This window comes from Zeus faber, assembly GCF_960531495.2.
Source record: "Zeus faber genome assembly, chromosome: 12".
Taxonomy (NCBI): Eukaryota; Metazoa; Chordata; class Actinopteri; order Zeiformes; family Zeidae; genus Zeus; species Zeus faber.
In genome coordinates, this window is record NC_137196.1 from 7810990 (window position 1) to 7838633 (window position 27644).

Here is a 27644-nt window from a genome sequence, read left to right on the forward strand (position 1 = left end):
TCTCAATTCGCTAAGTGCCCTATTGTTACCACATTGTGTCCTCATCAAAACGTCGTCCTCTACAACAGTAGAGCTGGCTATGAAAATTTGAGACTTCTATCGGCAGATTTCAGTTCACAGTATCCTGTATTCAAACATTCTTTGCCATTCAATACCAGCCTGATAACCAAATAGTTGATCTCTTCACTTTAAATGAGACCACAAAAAAACAAAATCTCTGTACAGTAAGAAGAAATGTGTCATGGAAAGCGAGTGAGAAATTTCTTCTTCAATTCAAAGGCAGTATATGTCTGTGGCAGTTTCAGGGCCCTCCGGCAAAGAGACACACGATGGGCTTGAGAAAACACCGTTTATTGTGGAGAGGGGGGCTTGATACAACAACGCCCGGAGCAGATGGAGATGTGTCATGACACTGGCTCCTCTCCTGAGTGTGTGTGGTGATGGGGGTTTTACCTGTTGCTTGTTAGACCAAACAACAAGCGACAGGTACGCAGCCACTCTGATCCTGTGCCTCAATTACCTAGACCCAGGTCAGGTGTGGCTGCTCAAACCACACCATCCCCACACCACACTGGCCTTTAACTCAGGACATTGGTAGCCCTATAGCAGTTATTAGCTGGTACCATTTTAATTTCCAGGCTGCTCTGCATCTTAATTGAGCAAAGGGGTATCGTCGCTAGCCAACATTTGATTGCAGCGCTTTTGGGTCACAGGAAGATGATCAATCTGAGACTGAGCATTATCGAAGGAGATGCTGTGCCCGTGTGCAGTCAGGAAACAATCACTTTAAGTGCTCTCCTTTCTGGGAGGGTAGTGGGGAGGTATGTCAAAAAAGTGTGTCAGTCGCCGAGAGGGGCGATGACATTTAGCAAAGACTGCGGATCATACGGTCTGAGGCTGCTTTGTTGCGCATCGATAGTCTCTCTGCTCAAAGACAAGAAGGAGCTCAGGAACTCCGTAAGTGGCGTAAACAGCGGGTGTATTTTTCTTTCTTTCTTTCTTTACCTTCAGTTTGACAAATTCTTTACTTTTTTAACTGGATGCATGTCAACCTGTGCAGCAGAGTGCAGGGTTATGCCAAACTCTTTCTGTGAACATATGGTGTGTCCCCACCCACACCTTCATCCCCTCGCTCCCAGAAGGTGCAGTTAGATGCAGAAAGTGAATGAGAGACCGCACAATGTTTAATCCTTAATACCGTTGGGGATTATGTTCCATTTGATATCAGATATGCATTAATAAAATGGGGCTTGACAGTACATCTGCCTTCAGTGCTGCTATGATTCACACACACGTACACACTTTTGCAGGCACGCACACACCCAGACAGACAGACTTAACTAAGGATTTTCAGATGATGGTGATGTTGGTGCATTCGAAGGTGATGCGGGGGGCGGGGGGGGGGGGTACGATTGACACGCATGCACATATTCTTAAAATAACAAAATCATTTTTCTCAATATCAATATATCAGGATGTCAATTAGGAATCAGGCATGCATGATATCTGTATGCAAGTATGATATGAAACTGAAACTTTTAAAATTACATTTTAGTTGTATCTCATTATATCGTCTCCTCATCACCATTAATTTACACTACAAAAGTGAAAATCACAATAAATGTCTTGTCTCCACTTCCAGCTTATTGTTTCTGTGTTTAATGGATCACGGCGAGCAGCCTATGTTCAGCCTATGTTTCCATGATGCGACACCATTACAATAACATGCGTGACTTCACTATGGCACTCTTTGTTGTAATGTCTGTAATGTCTCTCACATGCATCGTCATGGTACCAGATTAGATTAGTGTTGTTCTTAATTAGTTTTTACCCTGATTGAGAGATTTATTTTTCCTACTTCACCGCTGATAGAGCTGTCTTTTTTTCACTGCGATATCACATAGTTTGGTGAACATATTATTACATTTCACTGCATATATGTATGGAAGTATGTATATGTATGTGACAAATAAAAATCTTGAATCTTGAATCTTGAATCTTGAACAGACCATAGAGATTTCTTTACATATCATGGATTTACAAGGACTGTTAAAATGGTTTACAAGTACTCTTCAAATGCCTCAACACATAAAACATGATGCAGCTTGTAAGTGCTGGATATTTATTTTGAAATTGCCAAGCAAACACCATGACATAACATTTATAGCTTTGCATCAAACCCTCGGGTCCACAATAGTCTTCCCTCTTAAATCTGAGCGTACAGACCTCCGGGCGGAAGTACCCACGGGAGTTGATGTTTGGACGGGTTTTTCTAGGCGAGAAAATTAGAGAAGTCTTAAGATCCTTCAAAGATGGGCGGCAAGGATGGTGGGTTGGCTCCACCTCTGGGTGCCTCAGGACGGCTGTACGAGAGAACTGCCCCCTCTACTGGAGCTGGCAGGGCCTACAACACATTAGCCCATGACACAAGGGTCGAGCCGTGAATGGAGGTTGAAAGAGGTGTTTGCATTTGAGCTATTGCTCAAAGGCTGCAGGTTACATTGGGAATAGTTAGACAAAGCGCAATGGTGAAACCATGACAGGGCAACAGGAAAACCAAACTTTTAAAAAGCTTTTCATGGGAAATCATAAAACCCCAAAGGATTTTATGACACCATTATCTGTGTTTGTTGACCCAATGATATTAATGTCATTGGTAAAAGTTAAGTTACAAAGCCAGATAACACATAACATAACAGCCACATAAAAATATTATTTTCTTAGACACCAGTGCTATAGCCTATATAATTGCAGTTATAGCCCATATGCAATGCTTTTTTTTAGATATATATTCATATATTAAAGCATTTTAGAGCATATTTTAAGAAATATCAGCCCCGCCTTGGGATGGATTACTTGTTTGTACTTTAAAGACTGCCCCAGAGAGTTATGCTTGAAAGAAGAGATGAAGGACAAATTCAGATGAAGCAATGTGACCAAACCCTCAACAACTGGGGCGCAGCAAGGCTTTACAGGACAGAGAAATGGACTTGCAGTGAGCAAGAGAGACAATGAAAAATAAATAGAGAGTAAAAAATCACGATTAATGGAAATTGGATTTTAACTGCTCAATGGACCACGGCGGCAAGGAATTGGGTGCCAGGGAATGTATTGTTTTTGCAATGCAAATGTAATATATTTTGTTCCAACCGTGCCCAAGGAGGCCCCTGTAAATGGCTATCAGGTATATTTTTTTCATGAGCTAGTTTCTCCAGCCTCTCATTATTTCAAATTCCGGTCGCGATTAGCTTTGAAAATGAAGCTCGGTTTGGTCTCCTGTTGTTAAGACGGCCTCCACGTGTTCCTGGGAAATTGTCCTTTTCATGCCTAGATGCAGCCTGATGCTTTTGATTGCACAATGTATGGAATATTAATGGCTAATTTGCGTCAACCATGTATATTATTCGAGTGGAATTGACATTACTGGCTGATCAGTTTGTAATCCCCTGATTTATTGGCCATTGCGGCTTCACGAATTTGCTGCCGTGATAGATTGGGAGAATAATGTCTTGATATTAAATTCCAGTTGAAGCCCACGGCTCTAAAACAAGGGGTTATAAAACAATATCAAAATGGAGTAGAAAGAAACAACCCCCTCCGCTCTGACGTTTTTCTTTTCTGACAAACTCAATTTCTTCCCCGGTCATAGAAGTGTCCATCGCAATAAGGTCATCGCTACAACTAGCTGAGATAGCCATCTTCATCCCCCCCACCCCCACGCCCCTCATGGCCCCTTCTTCCATAGGCCTCTATGAAATCTAGTCACAGCGGCACACCACAGGGTGATCTGGCTGGCTGGCTGGCTGGCTGGGTGGCCTGCCAGGGATAATTATGGTTTCCCTGTGTCCTGGGTTTCAATGATCCCTTGCAGTCTTGTCTGTGAACCAAAGATCGATACCTACCCCCCACAGAATGGGTTTTAGCACCTCCGAAAATAGCCCACTTTCCAAGCTTTTCGGTTGATCCGTGCAAGCTGAAATGGCCGTCGGCTGAAAAAAACTTCTAAGTGATATTGATAATGTCCGGTTTGTCTGTCTGGTCTGATTTGATTTGTCAACCACTAAGGTCACTTGAGCTGCATGTAACTTGAAACTTTATAATTGCTCATACTTACAGTATCCTCCCCCTCCTCTGTGTTCTGTTTCTCGCTCTTTTTTTCCATACACCCTCCCCTGTTCTACCTCCCGTGTTTCTGCCGGCACCATCCAGTCTTACCACTTTTTGATGTTCCACAGGCTGAGTCATGATTGCACTGATGACGGATGAGAGGATGAGGAGAGGAGTGTAATATAAGCCAGGGGATGCGGGCTTGCATAAGAGCGCCTTCACTTCCCATTTGATTTGTGGCCTGACTGAGTTTCGAGGAGGCAAGGAAACCTCACGTCCGTTATTTTTCATAAGAATAAATAGACGTTTTGTTTTGTTTTGAATGTGTTTTGTGAGGAGTTGGCGTCGCGTCAATCTGCTTTAAAAGCTTTCACTATGAATTGACTGTAGAAAACCTGCTTTTTATTGGAAGCATAACAAATAATAAACTTTGTAACATATTGTAGACAAATTCCTTAAAGTATGGGTCTGGGTGCAGATATATCAACCCTTTTGCTGCAAGATCAAAGTTGAGACCCCCTCCGTTGTGATCAAAGATGGGTTTTAATATCCTCAAATGACTTGTGATGCAACCTACAGGCAACAGCCAAGGCGTATTAGTCTTGACAGGGAGGAAATGGTCACCACCCCCCCCATTCATTCCTATGTTTGATCTCACCTGGAAGCAGAAAGGCCTCCAATGTGGCTCTTGGGACTTTTGATGTGTCTAGATCAGAGCTTGCTGCGGTGCATGCAGTTTGGCTATTGAGCGGTCCTCACAGTTCCAATCTTGTCTCCACCTGAAAAAAAAAAACAGAAAGAGTTTTTCCGCCACCCGAGTCATGAGATTAGCAAAGTTTCCTCAGATAGAATTTCATCTCCCTTGCAATCTATCATCCCAGATCGGGTGCCAAGGCATTGCAGCATATGCGCACAGCCAAGGCTGCTCCCTTTTCATTATTTTCGAGTCTTTCTAAAGGTTTCTCTCTTTCCCAACCTCTCTCGGTCTGTCTGTCCTCTCTCTTTCGGGCGCACGCTGCATTGATCCCAAGTTCGCGCCTGCCAATATCATCTCCTCCGTGACACCTTTCCTCGCCCTCTACCTCTGCGTCATCCATTATTCATAGCTCTCTGACTCTTTTAGCCAGATTGTAATTCCTCCTAAACGCCAGTCGATGGCTCCACCGCGAAGTGGCGGTTGAAACAAAGACACAGCTGAGATTCTGAAACACAATAGTAGATTACATTACATACGATTTGACCCATTTTAAATAGTTAAAACATTTAAAATCAATACTGTATGTGGTGGTCAATACTTTTCTCAGCGCAGAGATATTTTTCAGGGTAGCCTGTGTAAAAGACAAAATTGACCTGTTTCCCTTTGTTTTCCCTTTGTTTCCTTGTTGTTTGTGTCATTATTTGCATTTATTTAATATGGAAGTGCCTGGAGTTAGTACTATCCATCTTATTTGACTTGAGGTGAGCTCCTATAATAATCCCTCCGGGCTTCACAGTCACACACCTGAAGGCAAGCCAGTGTGTGACAATCTTCCATTGCTGCAAGGGGGGATAGGGGCACCCCGGAGGTATTGCAGTTATTAAGGCCGGGGAGAATGTTACATTTTCCACAAAAACACTGGGTCACCTTTAGTTTGTCATTGCTGTTCCTTTTTATGTTCTTGTTTTTTTTGTTTACATTTATTCGCCACAAAGTTACCTTATATGGAGGTAAATCTTTTCAGCAAAATACACTGTGACCATGAAGTCAAGTCATCATCAACCAAATGGTACTTTTCAGCTATTTGCCACTGGGGAGTTCTGTTGCAGTGGTAAGGTGCAATGTAGCTGCTACAATGTATATGTCGGTGGACATATCTAAAATACTGTTTCATTTTCGAGTCTTGACTGATGTTGACTGTTCTCTCTTTTTCTCACTCTCTCTCTCCAGAGAAAGTCGCTGATAGCCACCGGTCTGGTCGTGGTGGTGTCGCTCTTTGTGGTGCTGGTGAACTACTCAGAGAAGCCCTACGTCCTGCTCCAGCCTGTGTTTGGCCAGACCTTCAGCAGCCACTGGATGTTCTCCAGGCAGCAGCCCAAGACCTCCAAAGCCCACCTAGGTTACAGCAGCGTCCCAAAACAGGAGGTGAGGGATGTAAATGACGGGTCGTAAACACACGTATATGTTCATGCGTGTTTACACATGCAAGTGTACATACAAACGTATACCAATTGCCCTACAAATACATACTAACATTTAGCAAGCATTTGAAGACAGTTGTAGTGAAAGTGCTAAATTAGGAGTACATTCTGACCACTTAAAAGTTCTGTTGCACCCACATACTTACATAATTATGGCTAGTATTTGAATTTATGCCCAGTAGTTTTTTCTTACACACTGGAACTTTCCTTCTCAGTTTCTACAATGGCCATGCTCGAATAAGCCTTTAAACACATGTCACAACCTGGTAATCTCTACCTTTTCACTACAAACGTTCTGTACATTAGCATTACCCTTTCATCAGACCGGTTCACCTTCATACCATAAACGTATTCAGCTGCAGTGACCCAAGCACAGCAACTCCGAACAGATTTTCTTCATTTATTATCACAATTTTTTATTTATTTTTTATTTTTTGCGATTGGTTTTGAAAAAGCCCTATTTGATGTCTGTGGTGTGCATTATTCCTTTGTAATTCCAAACACCCTTGTCCAAGAGCCCATTCTTCTCCCTTCAAAAAGCTCTGCGCTGTATGTTCCCCGCACAATTTATGGAAATTGAAAAAAATCAAAGACTTTTAATTCCCACCACATCAAAATGTAAAACGGTGCCGTGTTTTTGTTGTTTGGGGAGGGTGGCTGTGGAGAAAGAAATAATATACAAAAACACTGACAGAGATGATTATTCCATATTCACACAGGGAAACATACATTTAGGGGCGAATTCACAAAAGGATTGCGCGGCTTTTGCGACCACTGAACCTGAGCAAAAACACATAACACAACCGTCCAATTCACAAAGTGTCCTGTGTCAGAGCCATTGATACGCCCCCATCAGCCTCCCCACTGACTCACGGATGTATGGATTATTTACTTTCCCATATGGATAATTGCGATCAGATGCAGAACAAGGGCAAATTGCACTCAGCAGAAAAACTTTATGGGTGTTTTTGCTGGCAGATCATTCGCGCAATATCTTTTGTGAATCGGATGTTGAGACGGCGCAGATAGTGGGTGCAATATAGGCGCGATTCATGAGACTATTAGTGGCCGCAATCCATTCTTGGTGAATTCGCCCCTTAATGTATACAAAATTTCCCCCTTGCGGAGAGAGAGCATTCTCGTCGCAGTGGTTTTGCTGGGTGGGGCAGCGGTGGTCTCAAGCCAGACTCATCCCGGGGTCGTTAATGAGAAGGACGGATGCCTTATACTGTCTGACAAAGCATGACAATATCTGACAAAGCATCGGCAGATTAGTACAGGGGTGTCATCCCCTACCACCGGAGAGTCCCTATCCCGGTAACACAGGCCCACAGGCAATCACGCCCTCACACCCTTCCTGTACAGTATGTGTGCACCCCAACGGGGATTTATTCAAATCATGAGGAACACTGGCAGCCAAGGAGGCCATTAGACTCCTTTCTTGTGGCTCGTGGTCCCCCGCCAATGAATTCTCTCTGGTAAATCAGAAGGAGGCCGTGATTGGTCCGAAGGTGAACGTCCACCTTGTGATGCAGGCCTTCCCTGAATTTCTGACAAGGTGCCGGACAGAATTGCGAGCCGGTCAAGGTGATACCAGTGCTTCAGGTGTCATAAGCGATTAAGGCTGCGGTGAAAGCCCGCTGGTCCGGGTTGTCAGACCTTGTTAAGCACGATGCAAGCACCTTAAGAGGCCGTAATAATTTCTCACAGACAGCGGGGCATTTTCTGGTGATCCATGGCGAGGTCTCGGGTGCGGCGCTAGGAGCCATTGTCGCACATGTATAATGCATAACCCATTGGCCTGTGAGTAGCATGCCTTATTTCCCTGATTTGATTGCGTCCGTCTCTGGGTGTGATGTAGTGTTCCTCCTTTGCTTTTCTGGGTGAGAAGCAGAAGGCATTTGTCTTGTGACAGTCCTTAGTGGGCCTTATGTGAGAGTGCATAAGGCCATCACAGAGCGTAACACAAACTCAATATTTTAATTTTAACTCGATGAATAGCGGCCTTTCAAAATGAAAACAATGGCTGGAATTGGAAAGCCGCTTTCGTTTTCGTGTGCGTTGTTGATAATTTTAATGAGAAATCTGCCGGCCGAGACGTTTCAAAATGACCTCAAGGTATGAAGAAGGGAAAAATAAAGCTGAGAAGAAAAGAAAGTATGGCTTTTACCTTAAGCAATTATTCAGTTCCCTCCATTAAATCTAGCTCTCAGATATGGTATTTCAGAAGTAAATTACATTTTGGCTTTAGTACGGTATTAGTACGGTATGTTTGACATTAGCAACCAAGGTAATTGAGCAGAGCTGTATGCCTTTTTCTTTTTTTTACTGACACGCTGTGAATCATGGAGGCCATTTCACCTCCGCCCCCATCCAGCATGTAGCTGGAGTTGGGAGCAGCATTTCCGAATCTATTTTCTTCTTCATAAAGGACTTTAAAATCCCAAGGAGGCGTCTTACGCAGGCACTTGGCACAATAATGTCATAATTATTGCTTATTAATTAATTATGTTTCAACATTCTAATAAACATCAAGGTTAAGCGCACACGTAGAGCCATAAAAAAATTAGTAAAGTAACCTACTTTATTTATTTACATTTTTTCATTGCGACATTCAAATTGACAGCTTTGCCGGATGTAGTGACTCGATTTTGTACTTCAGTCACTGGGATTATAAAAGTGCACTCTATTCACAATTAATGCGCCCTAAAACAGCTCTCATGCATGTGGACCTGGACATGAACCAAGTCAGAACGTCACAGTTTGAAATGGGGACAAGGTTATAGCATTTTATTGATTTTCAGTGAGATAACTGTCAAAGGATGAAGTACTACCGGCGCCGGTTTTAATACCTGCAGGAATAGAGATTCACCAAAAGACATTCACAAATAGAGATTGTGGTGTGGGGATGATCTGGTTTGAGCAGCCACACAATCACACAGACGCACACTCAGGATAGAAGCCTGTGTCATGACACGGGCTTCTATCCTGAGTGTATGTGGTGGTGGGCCTTTTACCTGCTGTTCGTTAGACCAACCAAGAGCAACATGTATGCAGCCACTCTGATCCCAACCACCTAGTCCCAGGTCAGGTGTGGCTGCTCAAACCAGACCATCCCCACACCACAGAGATAAACACAACAAAAAAAACTTTCCTCAGGTGACAGGCACATGAGTAAAGCAGTGTATTGAGGCCTGAACAACACCAGCTCTTGACGGAGTTGAAAGCCATTCCGGTGTTTGTCAGGATTAGTCGTTGAAGGAGGTGAAAGTTTCCTGTTCATTCTGTCTTTTATCGCCAAACATTTGCTTATAGAGGGTGAATGGGCGCCATGTGTGACAAGCTCACTTGCCCGCACCTCTAACACCGCTGCTCACCCTGTAAAACTCCCCCGATCTATACGGGCTGCGAAGTATGTTGGAGTTATGAACCAGGCCATGGCGCAACGCCTGCTAATGGACGAGCCAGCGTCATCCCAAGGCTGCCCAGATGTGTCTCCACCCCAACCCCCTCCAATGAACGAGCCTAAGCTCATCAGAGATCATTTCTGATTGAATCCTATAGAGGATGATGATGTCACGCAGGTGCTTCCAGAAAAACAACAAAAAAACAAGATGGGTTTTGTTTTGTGTGCTGCCTTTCCAAGCCGCCGGCCAGAGCGTTGCCTACAGTACTGACTGATGATAATGTATACAATGTATACAGAGTTTTTAAGGTACCGTAGAATGCACTGGCCCTATAGCTTGTAATCCATCATTGTTATCTGCATAGACTGCAGTATAAAAACCCTTGTTTGCATGGCAAATCTTTCTCGTTTGATGATTAAATACAGAACACACGAGAACGGATTTTCCAGAGTCATTTCATGTCACATTGCTTATACAGTGAGCCGTAGTGCAGCACAAATGCAATTTATATTCAAACCTGTGATGTTAGTTTTATTCTTCATTAAACAAATGATCGGGCTTAGTCGTGACACCGTTTTTTTTTTTTTTATGATGTATTTTCTAACTTTCTCTTGCCTTCATTCACTTAAATAAGTTGAATCTTCTCAAAACAAACCAGCCATTTTAGCTTCAGTTAGGTAAATCTACCGTTTGAGAGTCAGACAGAGCTCCCCCCGCCCCGCTCCCCTGGCAGAGCCTAACTAAGAACAATTTTTGAATGTTCATTACAAATCCTTGGGCTTCAATAAAGTCTTTGAAGTGCAACAACTCGCATGTTCCTCCCCGATGCATCGCTGCATTGAGAGAGTTTGTTATTTGGGGAAACAACGCTTGGATTGGTATCCCGTATCCCACCTGTAAAAATTGTCCAATACCTCCACAGTACAATGTGATCACACCAAGTCGCATTCCGTGATAAGTTTGAATGCTCAATAGTGGCATTGAGCTGCTTTGTGTCTTTGAATAGTCTTTCTTGACTCTACAGCCCCTTAAAAATCCATCCAGCAGAAACACATTATGCTGGGTCATCACTAGAGAAACTTTTGGTAAAGGTCACCTTTTGCATAGAAAAATCACTGCCCGGTCTGCATTTGCGAGGGTTCACAGGGATGTGCCATCCCATTCATGCTATCTACAGTGTTTCCACACTCATTGTACTGTATTGTGTTCTGATTTTTTTCCTCCTGATGATAGAGCTTATTTTCAAAAGAGGGAGCGTAACCAAGGTCCTGTTTTGTGTGTGTGTGTGTGTGTGTGTGTGTGTGTGTGTGTGTCTAATGTCAATAACTTTTGAGAAAATGACATCTCATTTCAGGTAATATGAAAATTGCATCAAGCTGGTTACCTCAGCTATTGGTGTTAGCTAGTGTTAAACGGCAAAAGAAACACACAGCACAAGTATTTTTTATATATTTATATTTCCCCCATCTCCAGTTTGGTCATGGTTTGGGACATTGCCATTAAAAACAAACTTTATCCACGCAGCTCTTCTGTCCTCTGAAGCTGGGGGCCGATGTAGAAATTTGGGCTGGTCTGTGCAGCGAACAACAGAGCACTTCCCATGCTTAGCTCTTATCTTCCACATAATGCTAGCGGGTCTGGTGCTTGTGAGGAAAAAATGGTGCACCTTCGCAAAGGTAGTTCTCAAGCCATGGGTGGAGATACTCAGATGGGGGGCGGTATAATTTTAATAAGCCCCCACTTGACGTTCGAGGGGAGGCAAATCTGAATGAAAGGTTTTCTGACCTAGGCTGCCCACAAAAAACTGACTGTGTTGTAGGTGCACAAGCACTGAAGAAATGAATTTTTCATAAGTGGTGACATTTAAAGAAAATAAGATATAACACGAAATTGTCACAGAGTTCCAAAGATTCCAAGAAAAAATTGTATGCTATGCATCACTGGTATGAATAAGGTAGCAACTGTTGACTTTTAGTGTTCAAATCAAGCGCTAGTCTAATCCTAACCTTAACCCTAACCCCCCTAACCAACCTTAACTCTAACCCTAACCATAACCTTAACCTTAATCTAGATATTTAACAGGTTTAACTCAATAATCCTTTGTAATTCTCTATACCTAACGCAGTTCATTTATCTACTTAATTCAGGAAAGTTGACATAGCTCGAAAAGATTGATGCAAATTGTTATATTTTTTTGTTTTGTTTTTGTATTTGTTTAAGTGATGCCAGTGACAAGGGAATTTACGCATTTGCATATATTCTCAAAGGAAATTTAGTTTTAAGACATTTTAACAGACCTCATTGATTTTAACACAACAGTATGTGATGAATCCATTATCTTCATTCACCCTATTTGACTCCCTTAATTCTAGCCTGGCTTTATTAATCACCCTTTCTACACCTGTATGTTTCCTCTCCTCAAGCCCCTGAAGCTGCGTTGTGAGCTCTGCAGCATCGTGTCCAGCTCCGGCCAGATGCTGGGTCAGGCCGCTGGCCCCCAGATCGACCGATCCTCCTGCATATGGCGGATGAACAACGCTCCCACCAGGGGCTTCGAGCAGGATGTGGGTTGGCGGACCACGCTGAGGGTGGTATCCCACACCAGCGTCCCCCTGCTCTTGCAGAAGCCCCAGTACTTCTTCGGCCAGGCCAATGACACCGTCTACGTGGTGTGGGGGCCGCTGCGCAACATGAGGAAGGATGGCAAGGGCATCGTGTACAACATGCTGCGTCAGGTGGTGGAGAAGTACCCAGAGGCCCGCATCTACGTCACCACGGAGGACAGGATGAACTACTGTGACATGGTCTTCAAAAAGGAGACCGGGAAAGACAGGTGAGTGAAAGGTGTCCAATCGTCACTGTCTCTCTGTTAGTTTGCCTCTCTTCACCACATTGTCGCATCACCACATTGTAGTATTGAAATTGCACTGAACAGAAGTTGTTATCCGCACAAGTGTTCTTCTTTATCTCCAGGGTTTACCCTTCAGTAGGTTGACATTACAGCCGTGGACACATGGGTCTAATATTGATCTGCTTGACCTTTATCGACGTCGATGGCCTGTTTGACTGCCGTTTGCTTTTCTTCCTCTTAGAGTCTCCCTTTCATGAAGTGCTTTCAGCGCGAGCTACTTAATGTACCCCCAATGAGACTCTGCAGTGCGCTGGAGGCCATTTTGAAAGAGAGGCTTTGATGAGATGCCTCAGATGAAATTCACGGGTAGGGCTGTAGACTGCAGCCAAATGCCGGTCTGGGGAAAATCCATTTAAAGAGGTAGCATGTTCCTGGCAGTCTTTTTAAATGCCCTTGCTACGGCTGGTGTCGAGACATCACTGACGTTTTCGTGGCATGTTCCTTGGTCGCACATGAAGAAATGGAGGACTCATTGATGTTGCAGGCTGATGTAAAACTAACTGCAGTTTTAGGGAAAGGTTTTTAGTATGAGATAGCGTCTGTGTTTGTGTGAAGGTGCGTCTCGCATCTGCTGTACACACATTCGATAGAATGTAACTGTCAAACTGTAAAAACCTCTCAATTACATAGGTCTATTTTTGTCAATCATTCCCCCAAAGACAATTGCCGGTTAATGATGATGAGAAATAGTGTTGGCCGGCTATTGTCGAATGAACTTCATTCTGTACTCCAGTCTCCCAAGTCATCAAGACCTCTTTGAACTTCATAAGAGGATTAACATGTTCTATAATAGGCATGGCATCCATTCCATTTGAGCCCCATTGTCTAGTTATTATTCAAGATGGCAGGGTTAACAGTGAATTCTGTGTACAGAAAACATGTTCAGCATGGCTCAGCTGTACCCAGGCCGTGCATACATGGTATGAGGGGAGGCCGCTCAGGGAGAAGAATCTCATTAAGCGAATGTAATGCTGATTGGTGTAATGCTCTACTTCAGTCATTCCTGATTGGTAACAGAGACCAAACCTGAAGGGTGACAATAAGCCACGTCTAATGAAAAATGGGACTGGTTCTTGATCGTATCTGGTCTGTCTGTCTGTCTATCTGTCTGTCTGTCTGTCTGTCTGTCTTTCTGACGTCTCTATTGCAGACGTACAGTATATCTCAGACAGGCTGCAACAACACACAGTAAATGCAATATATGAGTGTTTTTGCAAAAAGGGTTAAAACTCAGTTTTTGGCGATGTCGGTTGGCGACGTCGACGACTGACTGGGCCCGCTCTCGTTGCCTCACCAATTTTAAGAGACCGAAAGGAAATGCCAGAGATTCAGAAAGTGAGTCCCTTGCATTTATCAGAGTCCCTCCCCCTGTTTGGACAAGGCTGGACAATGGGTGATGGAACTGGTTGCTCAGGCTCCTTGAGGAGGTTTACGGCGCTCAAAATGTCTATGACAGCTGCTTGAGTCACAGTTTCTCAGTAATTGTGCCCAGTGGCTGGAAATCGTGTGGGCGAGAACCCATCCATTATCAATGCTTCTTCCTGACCCGCAGCCATTGGCTGTTGGGCTGTATCAACGTGGCCCCGTTAGAGGGGTAGATAACAGGCCTCGCTATGACAGAACACTTAAATCACACTGCCACATTACAGCACTGCCACCTGGGCCTGCGTGACCTGGGTCTTCTCAGCCAGCTGCTAATTTGTGGCTATGGCAGTGTTTGTGTGCACAACTTTGTGTGTGTGTGTGTGTGTGTGTGTGTGTGTGTGTGTGTGTGTGTGTGTGTGTGTGTGTGTGTGTGTGTGTGTGTGTGTGTGTGTGTGTGTGTGTGTGTGTGTGTGCATTTTTTTATGTGTATGCGGGTGTGACAGTATTTGCTCTTTTTTTCCCCCTATGCCACTGTGTATTCTTCCTGATATTTTCAAGTTTTTATCTCTCTGAATGCAGAGTTTGAAACCGACAAAACAAATCCAAGATGAAAAAGGGCCTTTTTTTCAACCTCAATTTATCAACATGGATGAGTCGCTCTACATCTAGATGAGCTTAATAGCAGATGCTCCACTCTCTTGAGCTTCCAAATATGTGGTGAGGTTTTTATCTGTTATATAATCTCCAAATGTCCACTTTAGCTGACTGTAAGTACTGCTGGCAGTAAGTTCTTCCTGATCTGAAAATAGTTTACACTCGATTTTTTTAAGAGGTTCTCTTCGCCATTCTGGTCCGGGAGATACTGTATAACTTTCTACTTTCCACCCAGTCCAGGAAATGACATAGACGGCAAACTGGTGATGTTATCTGGTATGAAGTATGGAGTGGAGCCACAGAGAATTAATTGCAAAGACACATAATGGTCACCGGGTATGTGCCGGTGCCATTGCCCATTTGATTATTTATCCCCTTTTTCTTGGGCTTTAGGATACAGTTCACTGCCCTCCAAAAACCTGACTGTCCGTTGAACAGCAAGTACTTTTGGTGGCACACAGGTAGAAGCTGAGCACCTACTATCCATTTCTATCCATTTTGCTCATGGTGTCAAGGATTATTAGCAAAGGAATGTCACCTTAAGACACCAGTCACATATCTTAGTTGACCTACCTTGCAAAACCACAGTGTATCTGGTGAATTCTATGTCCGGTGACTCTGAGCCAGTGCTCTTTTGTTTGCAGAGTGCTAGTAGGTGACCCTATCTGTAATTGCTTCATGTTTAGGATATTAAGCGACTGAGAGACTGTAGATCGATATGGATCCCTATATCCATATCCTAAGCTTTGTGCACCCTGGGCTCGTCTGGGAGATTGGAACACAAAGGAGGCAGCGCGAGGCACTGCATCACATAACTGTAATTTCATGCTTATTGGAATGTTCTGCCAAAGAGAACAGTAGGAATCATTGCGTTTTTCGCCACATGAAGCCGTGCTTCTCATTCTATAGCGCTTTAAATATATACAATAAAGTGCGTGGCTCCCAATCCAAACCAGCAATTTCTCTTTCTGAGCAAGCGTATAATGCAATTAAATCTAGGTTGAATGCCTGTAATTGCTGTGAAATTATCTTATTAAATGGAGCCATTGGAGAATGTAAACCAAAATAACCCTGTGCTCTTGCCGGTCCGCTGTGGCTCAGAATTGAAGGAACCTAAAGGAGCCATCACACTGTCTCCTCTCAGGAGAAGAAGAGGGTCGACACCCAATCATTCTCTGTGTTCCCATGACCCCATCGTAGAGCGAAAGAGTTGATTGTCCAAGGGAGAAAGGCAATTGTCAGCTCAAGGCATTGTGCAGTGTGTCTTAAAGTCCATTAGCATTTAAGTCATAATAATATAACGACACTCTCAGGTTGTAGGCCATTTGAGTTCCATTTGGAATTTGGCAAAAAAAAAAACAAATGTATCCTTGGTTTCTAAATCTGTCCTAACTATGAATACCAATGCCATTCCACTTATGCTGCGTTTCCATTTTCAAAAGAAAATGTTTGAACTGCAGCTTAGTAGTTCAAGAGGAAAATTAATAGAGTTGTGTTTTATAGGATTTTTATAGATTATTTAATTCATAACAACTCTATTTGGTATCTGCTAGCCAAAACTCTATCGAGAGGTTTTTTTTCCACACTCCTTTTGCTTTTATGTTTCTCTTCTCTAGTCTTCATGACATTTGTGAATACCATTGCCACATCGTTGAATAATGGAAGCTACTGTGACCGAATCATGTCAAGGACATTGGAATGTAACTTGTATGCTGACATTACAGTAATGCTTTCACTTCTGTGGGTTTAAAAAACTGAAATGATGATGATTTTCCAAAATGAAACTCTACATGTTGCTAACACACTACTATCTACCTACTTTTCTCATGAGTGAGAGCTGAAAGCGGTTCAAAACATCTGATTGTGATCCGATAGTGGTTTTGACCTCAATTAGCTCCTTTTTAAAAAACCCAAATATTCCGAAGGTAGCACAAGTAGAGAAATGTAATTGTCATGAATCCTCCCTGATCTCCCAGTATTTATATTTGTTTTCATCTTTTATTTTCATCAGGTCATTTCCTCATGTCATGTCACTAACCTCCATGTCATTTCAGATCTGCCCTCTCCCTTTTGCTTTGCTGTCACTCCCTTCACCGGGTTTCCCCCTGTCTGCAGCTCATTCCCTCCTTAGTGCCTCAGTTTAAATACCAGTCCACTCCCCGTCGTTCTCTACCCGATTGTCTTTTGCATTGCGCTGAGCTTTCTTGCACTACTTCCTGATTCCTGTACCTGCCGTCCAAACCTTTGCATGTTTCCCTGGACCCTGATTCTCTGCATGTTCTCTGCCTGTTTGCCGAGCTTCACAAGAAATGCAGCATAAGAGCATGGCTAAAGCATCACACTTTGTTTGGCATCCAACGACCAGGTGACACCAGCCAGTTTGCTCACCTCAAAACAAGTAATGTTATTGATTTCACACCTACTCATATTATTATGAGAGACAAAGTTTGAAGGTAAAAGGTCAGCATGCAATAAACAGACTGACAGAAACAAAGTGTGTGTGTGTGTGTGTGTGTGTGTGTGTGTGTGTATGTGTGTATGTGTGTGTGTGTGTGTGTGTGTGTGTGTGTGTGTGTGTGTGTGTGTGTGTGTGTGTGTGTGTGTGTGTGTGTGTGTGTGTGCGTGTGTGTGTGTGTGTGTGTGCGCGCGCGTATATATAAATATATGAATTAATATAGTGAGACGCACTTTGTTATTCCTGGAGTCATATACAGTAGCTAGTGAATGCATTTCTGTAAGCCTCACATAAATATCAAATAAGCCTCTTTCAGTCAAAATACCACTTTGGCTTTCAATATACTAAATAGATGATATCACCTCACAACTCATGACTGTGTCGCTCCTCGAATACGCCAGAGCCATACTTAAAAGTTAATTGACTAATACTATCCTAAGCTATACGATTCGGATTGCAGCCATCATTCAACAAAGGAGTGACAGATGGCACACACTGTCTTGCTCAGAGACGAAGACGGGTGTTGGCTGAGAAAAATTAGAAAAAAAACAGATATAACAGATGTAAAATGGGGAATGCTGCGGTCAGGGCTGAGAAGGTTTCACAGGTATGTGCTGTAAATCTTAACTCCCACTCTTTGTCTTTTTCTTTCCCCAACGTGTCGGTTTGACATTTTAAGATCAGCAAGAGGAGAATTTTAAGCCCCTCGACAGGACCGGGTCTGTCTCTGTATGTCTCATGGATACTCTAACAGAGACGACCTGAGTAACCTCCCCTCCCTTCTGATGTTTTAGATTGGCTCAACACCCGAGTGCCTTGCAGTGCTTTATGTTGCTGTGTTCCAGAGTGGATTGTCTCGATCATCACATTTTAGTTGAATTAATTAATTGTCAAACAAAAAATTGCAATTAACAATTTAATCATTTTATTTTTTTATTTTATGGCACTATCACAATATGAGATTATGATAGTGTATAAATAGATTTAGACCTTTTGAAGAAGGGCCATATATTGACCTTGGATGGAAATTTGCACAGACAGTAACCCTTGCCTCAACTGATGGAAATGCGCCAAATTAGCTTTTTTGGCTCAGAATTACCCTTACATTTTGACGAAAACATATAATTGTGGCGTTTGTGTAATGATTACAATCAGTTCAAATAATTGCGATCAGGCATTGATCCAATTATTGTAAGGGTGCTCCAATCCTTTATGTTTTCTGTAATCTGAAGCGCATTTGCAACTCAGTCGTAATCAACCAAAATAATTGTGAAATACTGTATATACTGAAGATATGTCATATGATCAATGATGAGAAATGACAAGTTGGAACAACAGTTACACTCTTACTGCTGAGTAATTCCCTTGCCGGTGCGAACAGGATAGATCGTTTGGTATCCTTAAAGAAAGAAAGTGAAATAAGCAGAGCTAAAATGCTTACTGCAGCATCCTTGGCAATGCATGCTGTCAATGCCGAATGTGTTCCCATATACATTCCCTCCCTAAAGTGGATGTGCACTAGTCACTTCAGATTACACGTGTGGAAGGTTTTGTGAAATGGGAAGCGATCATTCCTCAGCAGCAGTATTTAAATCTGCTGTCAAAATTTGCTAAGAACCCCCCACCCCCTGCCGAATTTTTCATTGCCTGTTAGACATTTCTTAGCCAGCTGTGATTATTAATTCAGTCATTTGCTTTGTAAACATGAGCTTTCAGATTTTCACCTTTTACTGCTTTGCATTTTGTATTTGTACAATATTTAGGAGGTGTTGACATAAAAATTATGGTAATTCGGTAGTTTTTTTGGTCAGCTTTCAGTGTATCCCCTGAGGATTATAGACTTTGGAGCCTCAATACCAAGTATGTTTTTCTGAGCTAAAGCTCCTCCTTCTGTTGTCCTTTGTTGCTTTTAATATTTTAAATTCAGAAAATAATGCATCCTTGGTGCTAAAGGAAACATGCTCAAGGCGTATACCTATTTTACCTATTTCAAGATTGTTGAATAGTTACTGCTGCTTGCCAGTCATCCTGGATATTATCTTAGGTCTTTCCTTACTGTGTTAACCAGTAGAGCACTTTTCTTGCTTGAGCCATGGATTTCATGTAGATGCATATAATGCAGTTAAACTGTTCATCACAATATGTAATGTAATACTGAAAATGTTGAAACTAGGCCTTAAGCCCCTTTCCCACTTGCACTGAAAGCTGTAAATCTGTGTGTCTGACAGGGTAGCCAGTAACACTGGGGCCCCACAGGGGACTGTCCTCTCTCCCGTCCTCTTCACCCTCTTCACCTCAGACTTCAACTATTGCACTGAGTCCTGCCACCTTCAGAAGTTTTCTGATGACTCAGCAATAGTTGGTTGTATTAAAAAGGGTGATAAGAGTGAATACAGGACTGTTGTAGGCAACTTTGTCACCTGGAGTGAGCTGAAACATCTGCAGCTCAATGTGACTAAGACAAAGGAGCTCATAGTGGATCTGAGGAGGGCAAAAACACCCGTGACCCCTGTTTCCATCCAGGTGGTCTCTGTGGACACTGTGGAGGAGTACCTGTACCTGGGGGTGTACTTCAATAACAAGTTGAACTGGACCAGAAACACTGAGGCAGTCTACAAAAAGGGCCAAAGCCCACTCTATTTCCTACGGAGGCTGAGGTCCTTTAACATCTGCCAGACGATGCTGAGGATGTTCTATGAGTCTGTTGTGGCCAGTACAATCTTCTTCGCTGTCACATGCTGGGGCAGTGGTCTGAGGGTCGCAGACAACAACAGACTAAACAAACTAATCAGGAGGGCCGGTGATGTCGTAGGAGAGGAGCTGGACACTCTGACGACTGTGGCAGAGAGGAGGATGCTGTCCAGGCTTCAGTTCATCTTGGACAATGTCTCACACCCTCTCTACGACACACTGGTCCAGCAGAGGAGCACCTTCAGCAGAAGACTCCTCTTACCCAGATGCACCACAGAGCACCACAGGAAATCATTCCTGCCTGTGGTCATCAATCTCTACAACACCTCCCTCAGAGAGTCAGACACCCCCTCTCTTTAATCTGACCTCAAAACACAGATATCCACTTCTGCACTTTCTTCTTCTTGACATTTTTAACTGTACATTTTACACTTTACCATGTTTATATAGATATGTTTATATTTATATTTATATATAAATATGTTTCTTAATAATTATTTTATGTTGTATGTAAATATGTTGTATGTAGATTTGGAGTTGTAATGAAAGTAATTTCCCCCTGGGATTATTAAAGTATTTCTGATTCAGATTCTCATTCTGATTCTGAAATCTACTGGCAATGTTCCATATTGGTGTCATGTGGTAAAAGGAGCAGGTCTCAGTGTTCTGTAAAAGTTATTGGGTAAATTTCCCCACTCGAACTAGTATCATTTCAGGGAAAATGCCCGTACCACTGTGAATGGAAGTGTGTGGGAATGGAAGCAGTATCGTTGCTGTAAAGAAGGGGTTGAGCGGAATCCAAATAAAGCAAAAATAGTGGGATTTCACAAAAAATTATTTCGTACAAATATTTCAAAAGTCGTTTGTTTTTGTGAAGAAAATAAACATTCAGAAAAGAAGCGAGTCCGATCTGAATTGTGGCACTTTGCTGAGAAGACGAGAAACAGAAGCACGTCTAGTCTCTATGGAGATCTTGCTCCCTCTCACCCGCCAGCTGCACCGCCGCACGGAGCCAGAGGCAGCAAGCGGACAGGGAGAGGTAGAACGGGGGAGAACGTTCCTTCAATGGAGGCAGAGAGTGTAGGACAGGTTGAAAATGATAACACTGATTTAATAACTTCAGGTTAGGGTTCTCTGTCCCGGCTCCGTCAGCGAAGGGAACCAAGGCCGTCCTGGAGAGGCGGGGAGAAGGGAAGCGAAAGCGCTGGTCAGCCAGGAAAAAATCTAAACCTATTCATACTGCACGTCTGTTGCCAACACATTGTCCAAATGATCACATCTACATTGGACATAACGTACTTATCCTAACCTATTATGTACTGTATCTAACAGTCATCTAGTGTTGGAACATGAACATTAGACTCTTGTCCATAAAGGAGGCCAATGTGGTATTGACAACCTATTGCCTTGGTCGGATATTTTTTATCCAGCAATGTTACGGATTCTATATAAGAAAGGGGCTTTAGATACAAAATGGAGGCCTGAAACAGAAAGGTCTCACCACAAACAGCAAAGTAAAATCTGTAAATGTGAACCTAAGCTGTCGCAAGAAACACCAAACCCATAGGAAATTATGAAAGGTCTATAAATGGTCGTGGTCATTTTTATTTTTATTCCTTTATAAGGCCAAATTGTGTCTGTCTTATACAGGTTATAGCACTCTTAAATAAGATTTTATCATGTAAAATTCCTCTACAGACAGGTGGTTTATTGATATTTCCCTCTCTCAAAACTTTGTTTACAAAAGCCAGTCGGTATCTAAGCTCCTTCCAGTATACCGGGCCTCCCTCCCTTACTGAACCACACTGCATTGCAACAAAAACATAATTTCACCCACTCCCATACCTTCACCTTATACTGGGTCTTTGGTATTTGGTGGATAGTTTCAAGACTGCAATTTTTTTGTTTGCAGTTTTTTGACCCGAACCAAAGACAGCAAACTTTTTGCTTACAGTCTTGGGGTCATCACCATGAAAATACATGAAGACAGAACAGAGGCTCGGGATCAACAACAAAAGAAGAAGTAGCCTCTGCTGTCATACACCAACAGTGTTTTGTGTGACACAAACTATTTACCATTTAAACCTATTTTCTTGTGAGTCATAAATCTTCTTTGCTTTCAGAGAAGACCTACTGTGGCTTAAGAACATCTTGAACGTTTGGGGACCACTTTATAATTCTATGGTTATTGGACTGCTGCATGGGATTATTCCCCCCGTTGTTAAGCTCTCAGAAGTGCAAAGCCAGAGGGAAGGCTGCAGTAAATTATTCAACACTGCAACTGGGATTAATTGATTATTGAGCTTTAAAATCAATGATAATCAGTAGCCCGGTGTATAATTCTCGATGTAAGGTCTTTGTCTTCATCTTCATCCCTGGAGAAATCTCCCTTAAGTTGGTGCTCATCTGCTTTGCAAATCTGTGTTTTTTTACTGCGGTGGTCCCGGACAGATACCCATCTGCATGTTGAACAGGCTACAGAGCTTGTACAATGTTTCTCCTTTCCTGCACTCTTCCCTCACACCCTCTGTCCTAGTCCAATTGCTTTCATTAAAGTGTTATTATAGATTTGACCAATAATGTCATAGAAGTTGTGACACACTCTCTTCATTAGAATATATATGCCTCTTATATACAGTACAGTAAGTCTACAAGCAGGAGGCGAAATGGCCTTCGTTAGATCTGTAAACATCAGTGGTCCTGTGCATGAAATGTCTTTGTTAAGTTAAGATTTTCTTTGAAAGTTTAGAGTTACACAGTATTGACCTTAAGTTTCAGTTAAGGCTTAAGACTTATTCTTCTTATAAGTCATTCTAATGTGTTAGGTGTCGCACAGTCTTTCCTGGCAACATAAACTTAGAAAACAATTCAAGGAACCATAAACAGGTGCGTTTCTTTTCATTAAGAAAAACAATGTTGTGCAAGTTTTTGAGGTCAGAAACAACCCTATGGGCACATTGGCTGTTGAGCAGTTGCAACAGTTGACCGGACAGTCAATCAAAATTCTCATGGAAGGCACCACTTACCGTAGTTGCACTCTCTCCGCAGTTCAGCATTTACTGATTCCCCTTCATCATAAAACAAGCTATATTGCGGTAATAGTCTAAAGATACTGAAACACATTCGGAACAGAGTCGTAAATAGATAACATAACGTGCTTTAACATTATGCAGTGTTAAGTCCGTTTGTAGCAAACCCTGGTGCGGTTCATTTGTGCTGATGTGAACGTAGTAATCGTACTCAGGTGTGGACCAAAACAACCAGTCCCAACCATTTGCGAGAGGTGGTCTCGGGCCACTTCCAAGTGAACCCTAGTGCGGTTTGATTGCAGTGAGAACACAATTCGACCCTGACTCGACCAAATTGCAGGATGTGAACCAAGCATGCTGTCTATTATGGGTTGTGGGCAGGCTTTTGTTAGCTGACGATGTTCGTACTGAGCAATAATGTTATCTTCCAAATGTGCTTGGCAGAAACACCAAATCAGCATTACTGCCAGTATAACCAAATGTGGTTTGGTCCCTGTGCTCGGTTGATTTTTGTGATTTCTGTGCCTGCCAGTGTTGCCAGATGGAAAATATAGCAATGTTATAGCAAAATAATTATCATACATCTGGCAATCCTGATGCGCGCCTGTGAAAGTTTTTTTTTTAACATTTCCTGCTATATCTCTGACCATCCGGTCCCACACACCCCTCAGAAAATGATTTTATTTTTTTCTTGGTCGCAGTTCGAAACCGAATTGGACCAAATAAAAACGGACCAAAAGTATAAAAGTATCGTCTCTGATTCGGACTAGGCAAACGGAGTAATGGTTGAGAACATCATGCATCTGGACTTTCTTCATTGAAACGACAAATTGTGGAATTTATCAACTTTTAATGGGTAAGTGAAATTTCTGATTTTGTTTTCAACATTTTACTTTTTGTTTTATTCACATTAGTTTGTGAGTTGGGTCCATTATTTATATTTCACACACCAGGTTCTGGCTTGAATACAAAGAGTTTTATTGCTGGAGTAATCTATAAATACATTGGGTTTGATTAGCACCGGCTATTTACAGGAGGAAGGCGATGGCACTGATTGTTCTTCTCTGCTCCGAAGGAGAAGGCAGGGGTGGCAATGGTGGGTTCATCCCATTCAGCAGAGGAGCAGGATGCAAGGACATTTTCAGATTGTATATATATGTATTTATTGAGCTGTTTCTGTAATGAAGTGTTTTCTGATTACTTTTTGTTATCAGTTATTTGTAGTTTGATTATTAAATGAAGCAAAACATGCAATGGATGTTTTGTTGTACAGTTGTAAAAACATATTAATAGCTTGATAATACCTTGTAATTTAAATCAACAGATTTCTCTACTAAAAAATAAATTGCTTGACAGGTCATTGTGACTAGAGCCCACACATAGTTGACTCCAAGTGGCAAGGCCATTCCCCTTTGTATTCACCTCCTTCCATTGTCCTCCCATGTTGCCGCCAGATACTGTATACCATATGTCAAGTCTGTTCCTGGCGTGATGCTTGGTTTCCTGCTGGAATGATAACATTTTCTTTACATAAGTGAGGTTTAATTTGATGTGATGAACGCTTATGTTGACGTGCTGCTCTAGGTGTGATTTTGGGGTTAGAGTTTCACTACATTCCTACCTACTCGTGTTAAAATTGTATTCACGGGTCAACTACTTTTACTCATATTCAAGGTAATGTATTTTTAGAGCGACTTAACTCAAGTATAATTTCAGTACTCTTCCCATCAGTGAACACTATGCAATAAAAAAATATGAAAATGTGATTCAAAAGCAAGCATTCAAAATCAAGTAAATTAACAATAGATCTTGTAACAACTTGTAAATTACCTGCTTAATTCTGTGGTTTTAGAATCGATGGCACAAATACCGATACAGATGAGACAAACAGATACATGTAAAATAATGGATGAATTTTTGTATTATATAAGATCTTTATATCAACAAATTTAACAATCCCATCCACAAAACATGACACTAATAAACAAACATTACAACTATAGCATCCAATGAGGTTTGAGCTTTATTCTGGATTCTGTTGTATTTCTCTGTAAACTTTCACTGATTTCACCTTATCAGTACGATAAAATCTCTTTCTGAACAAATTTCAGGCGAGGAAATAAGCAATCCAGTTGCTGATTCTTCACTCATATCAGATCTAAAAGTCTTAATTTAAATGTTTGTTCCAATTTTCACCGCGGTGTCCAGAGCAGTGCAGAGCTTGGAGCACCGTGGGATAGGGCGGAGCTTGGGGCTTTTTTGTTTCATTAAATTACGGAATCGTCTGAAAATAAAATAAATACATCTACGGTTTTGTTTAGAGAAAAGTGGAGCGGATTGCACTCGACAGCCTACAGAACAGTCAACCTAATGAAGACACACACAGAAGGAAACAGAATTAATTTTGAAATATGTGTATTTCTCTCGTCTGCAGTTTTGTCACAAACAGTTGGTATTAATTCCTCCTTTTAAAATATTTGTCCTGATCTCTGCAGCCAACAGAGCACTTCCCATGATTAGCTCTTAGCTTCAATGTAAGCAGGTTGCAGGCGTGGAGTAGTGACTCACATGGGGTGCAGTTCTAATTCTAATGAAGTGACGTATATTACTATGATGACGTATGTTAGGGCAGCAAAGTGGGACGGCTCGTTTTAGGACACAGCTCACCAAAACTGACTGGGTTGTCTTTTTTCACAGTTTGTTTGTTAGTCGGCCCATCAGAGACCCAAATGTATGTGCACAAGCACTGAAAAGGTGATTTGCATGATAGATTCCCTTTAATACGGCTTTTTCACGCTCACTGGTACTCGCAGGTTTAAACCCAAAAGCACGACAAAGAAGGAGACCAAGTTGCAAGGAGAGCTCAGTTTACTAAAGACAAAAGGCAAGGACAAAACCAGGGCAAACAAATCAGACAAGGGGCAGGCAGGGAATCCACGGTCCAGAAAACAGGCAAGCAGGGCCAGAAACAGTCAGGTCCGGAAAAAAATCAGGATGCTAAATAATGCTGGCCTGCTTGGCGAAACACACAAGACAATCTGGCAGCGAACAAAGGGAAGGAGACTGTTATATATGCTGAGGGACTAATGAGGGAATGACCGCAGATGAGGAGATGGGCGGGGAACCTAGGTGAAGGGAATGAAGTGACTGCATGGCAAGAGGGAGTGACAGGATCTGAAATGACAGGAGTGTTTGTGACATGGCATAATAACAACATAACAGATGCAATAAACCAATAGCCAGGGGAATTCATGACAGGTTTTATCTGATCTCATCTGATCTTGCAGCCTTTGCTTAACGTCGCCCTAAATAGGTTCAAAACGATTTAAGTGAAATGTTGTTCAGTTTAATAGGGCTAAAGACTGCTTTTTTCCCCCGAAAACTTTGCGTTGTCAACTTTGCAGAAGTTGCAAGAGCCAAACTGAACTAGACGTGAACTTGTGTTCTAATCAGAAAGACATGCTCCCATTTTCTGGCAGTCTAAGGCAGAAGACAAATCTCACAGGACTATTCCCATTTCACCTCTTTTTTAAGTTTTTCTTTTTGGGAAACTTTAGTTTCAAAGTGCTTCTAGATATGGGGTTTTTTAACATTCTGTAAGCTTTTTTTATTTTATTCTACAATTTTTTGATAGATGATTTGAGAGCGTGCTTACAAAAAAAACCTTATATGCACGTTGCCATTTAATCACAAAACTGATAGAATAGTTTTTGGCACAGGCCAGATGATCCTTTTCCCATAATTCATACATAAAGCCAAGTATTGCATTTGGGGGCCTGGTGAGCTCATATCTAACTGTGTAAAGTGACACATATAAATTATTCTGATTATTATAACACCGTAGAGATTGAAAGTCTGGTTTTCATCTTGTACCTATTGGCATGGGGGTGCTGAAACCAAAGCTTGTTCTACTGTGCCATTCTGCATTCCCTGTGATGAAGTGTGCATTTTTAAATTAACTTACTATTCATTATGCATCGCCACAGAACTTTTGTTGACTAATTGGTCTTGTTTGAAAATTAGAGACAAATAAATGTAATCACTTTGAAACGTCAAGCTGGCCGTTTTAAATGAAAAATTAAAAGTGAAATTCTCTTTGTACAGTAGCAGGAGGACGACAGACACACAGAAAATATCTGTGGATGGTAATAGTTTGAAACCACAATCTGTCCACCCCACAGAGCGCCTTTTTGAAAATTTTATTATAAGTCATTATTTTGACTTCCTATTACTTATCCAATAAACTGAGAGCAGTAGGATAAATCCGTCAAAATGCTAGAAATGGTATTTCAGTAATGACCATAAATCATGGTTAAAAATTATAATATTTTAAAAGTTACCTATTAAGACTTTCTTGTTTCAAAACTTTTTCTCGACTTCCTTAATAAAGATGTTTTTTTTTTTTCAAAGGCAAAGGGACAATGTACTGTAAGGCGATGAAACTGGGGCCTACATCAGCTCTTATTTTTAGGGATATGTGCAGGGCTAATTATGATACATTGTCTGAGCTATATACAATGCTGTAATTAATTTATCGATGCTCGGTCCTGAATTCTAACGAGGGTGTAACGCAACCGGGAAAACTCCTTCGGAATACTGATTTGGCTTCACTTGCAGGCAGGGCTGAAAATGTGTTTCATTGCAGAACATACGTGCCCATGTTAAGCGCATATATTTATTTATTTTTATACCCTTTTTGTTTTTTGTTTTTTGACCCCTGCTATGAAATCACATTAGAATGTAAGAGAGACTTTGCTCGGTCTTGCCAGGATGCTGGCAAATTAATGAGAGGAAACTGCCGGGGTGACTGCGGGCATAAAAAGCATCACATTTCCTGTCCTGGTACT

General features: G+C 42.0%; 1 protein-coding gene across 1 annotated transcript in view; it reads left to right on the plus strand.

The window, feature by feature from the left end:
- Nucleotides 1-27644, plus strand: part of st6galnac3 (ST6 (alpha-N-acetyl-neuraminyl-2,3-beta-galactosyl-1,3)-N-acetylgalactosaminide alpha-2,6-sialyltransferase 3) — a gene marked incomplete at both ends in the record, with an annotated part of 55198 nt that overhangs the window by 13599 nt on the left and 13955 nt on the right. Inside the window, 2 exons of the mRNA XM_080011006.1 lie at nt 6035-6229; nt 12116-12525. Of these exons, the coding sequence (XP_079867132.1) occupies nt 6035-6229; nt 12116-12525 (605 nt within the window). The remainder of the gene's footprint in view (nt 1-6034; nt 6230-12115; nt 12526-27644) is intronic.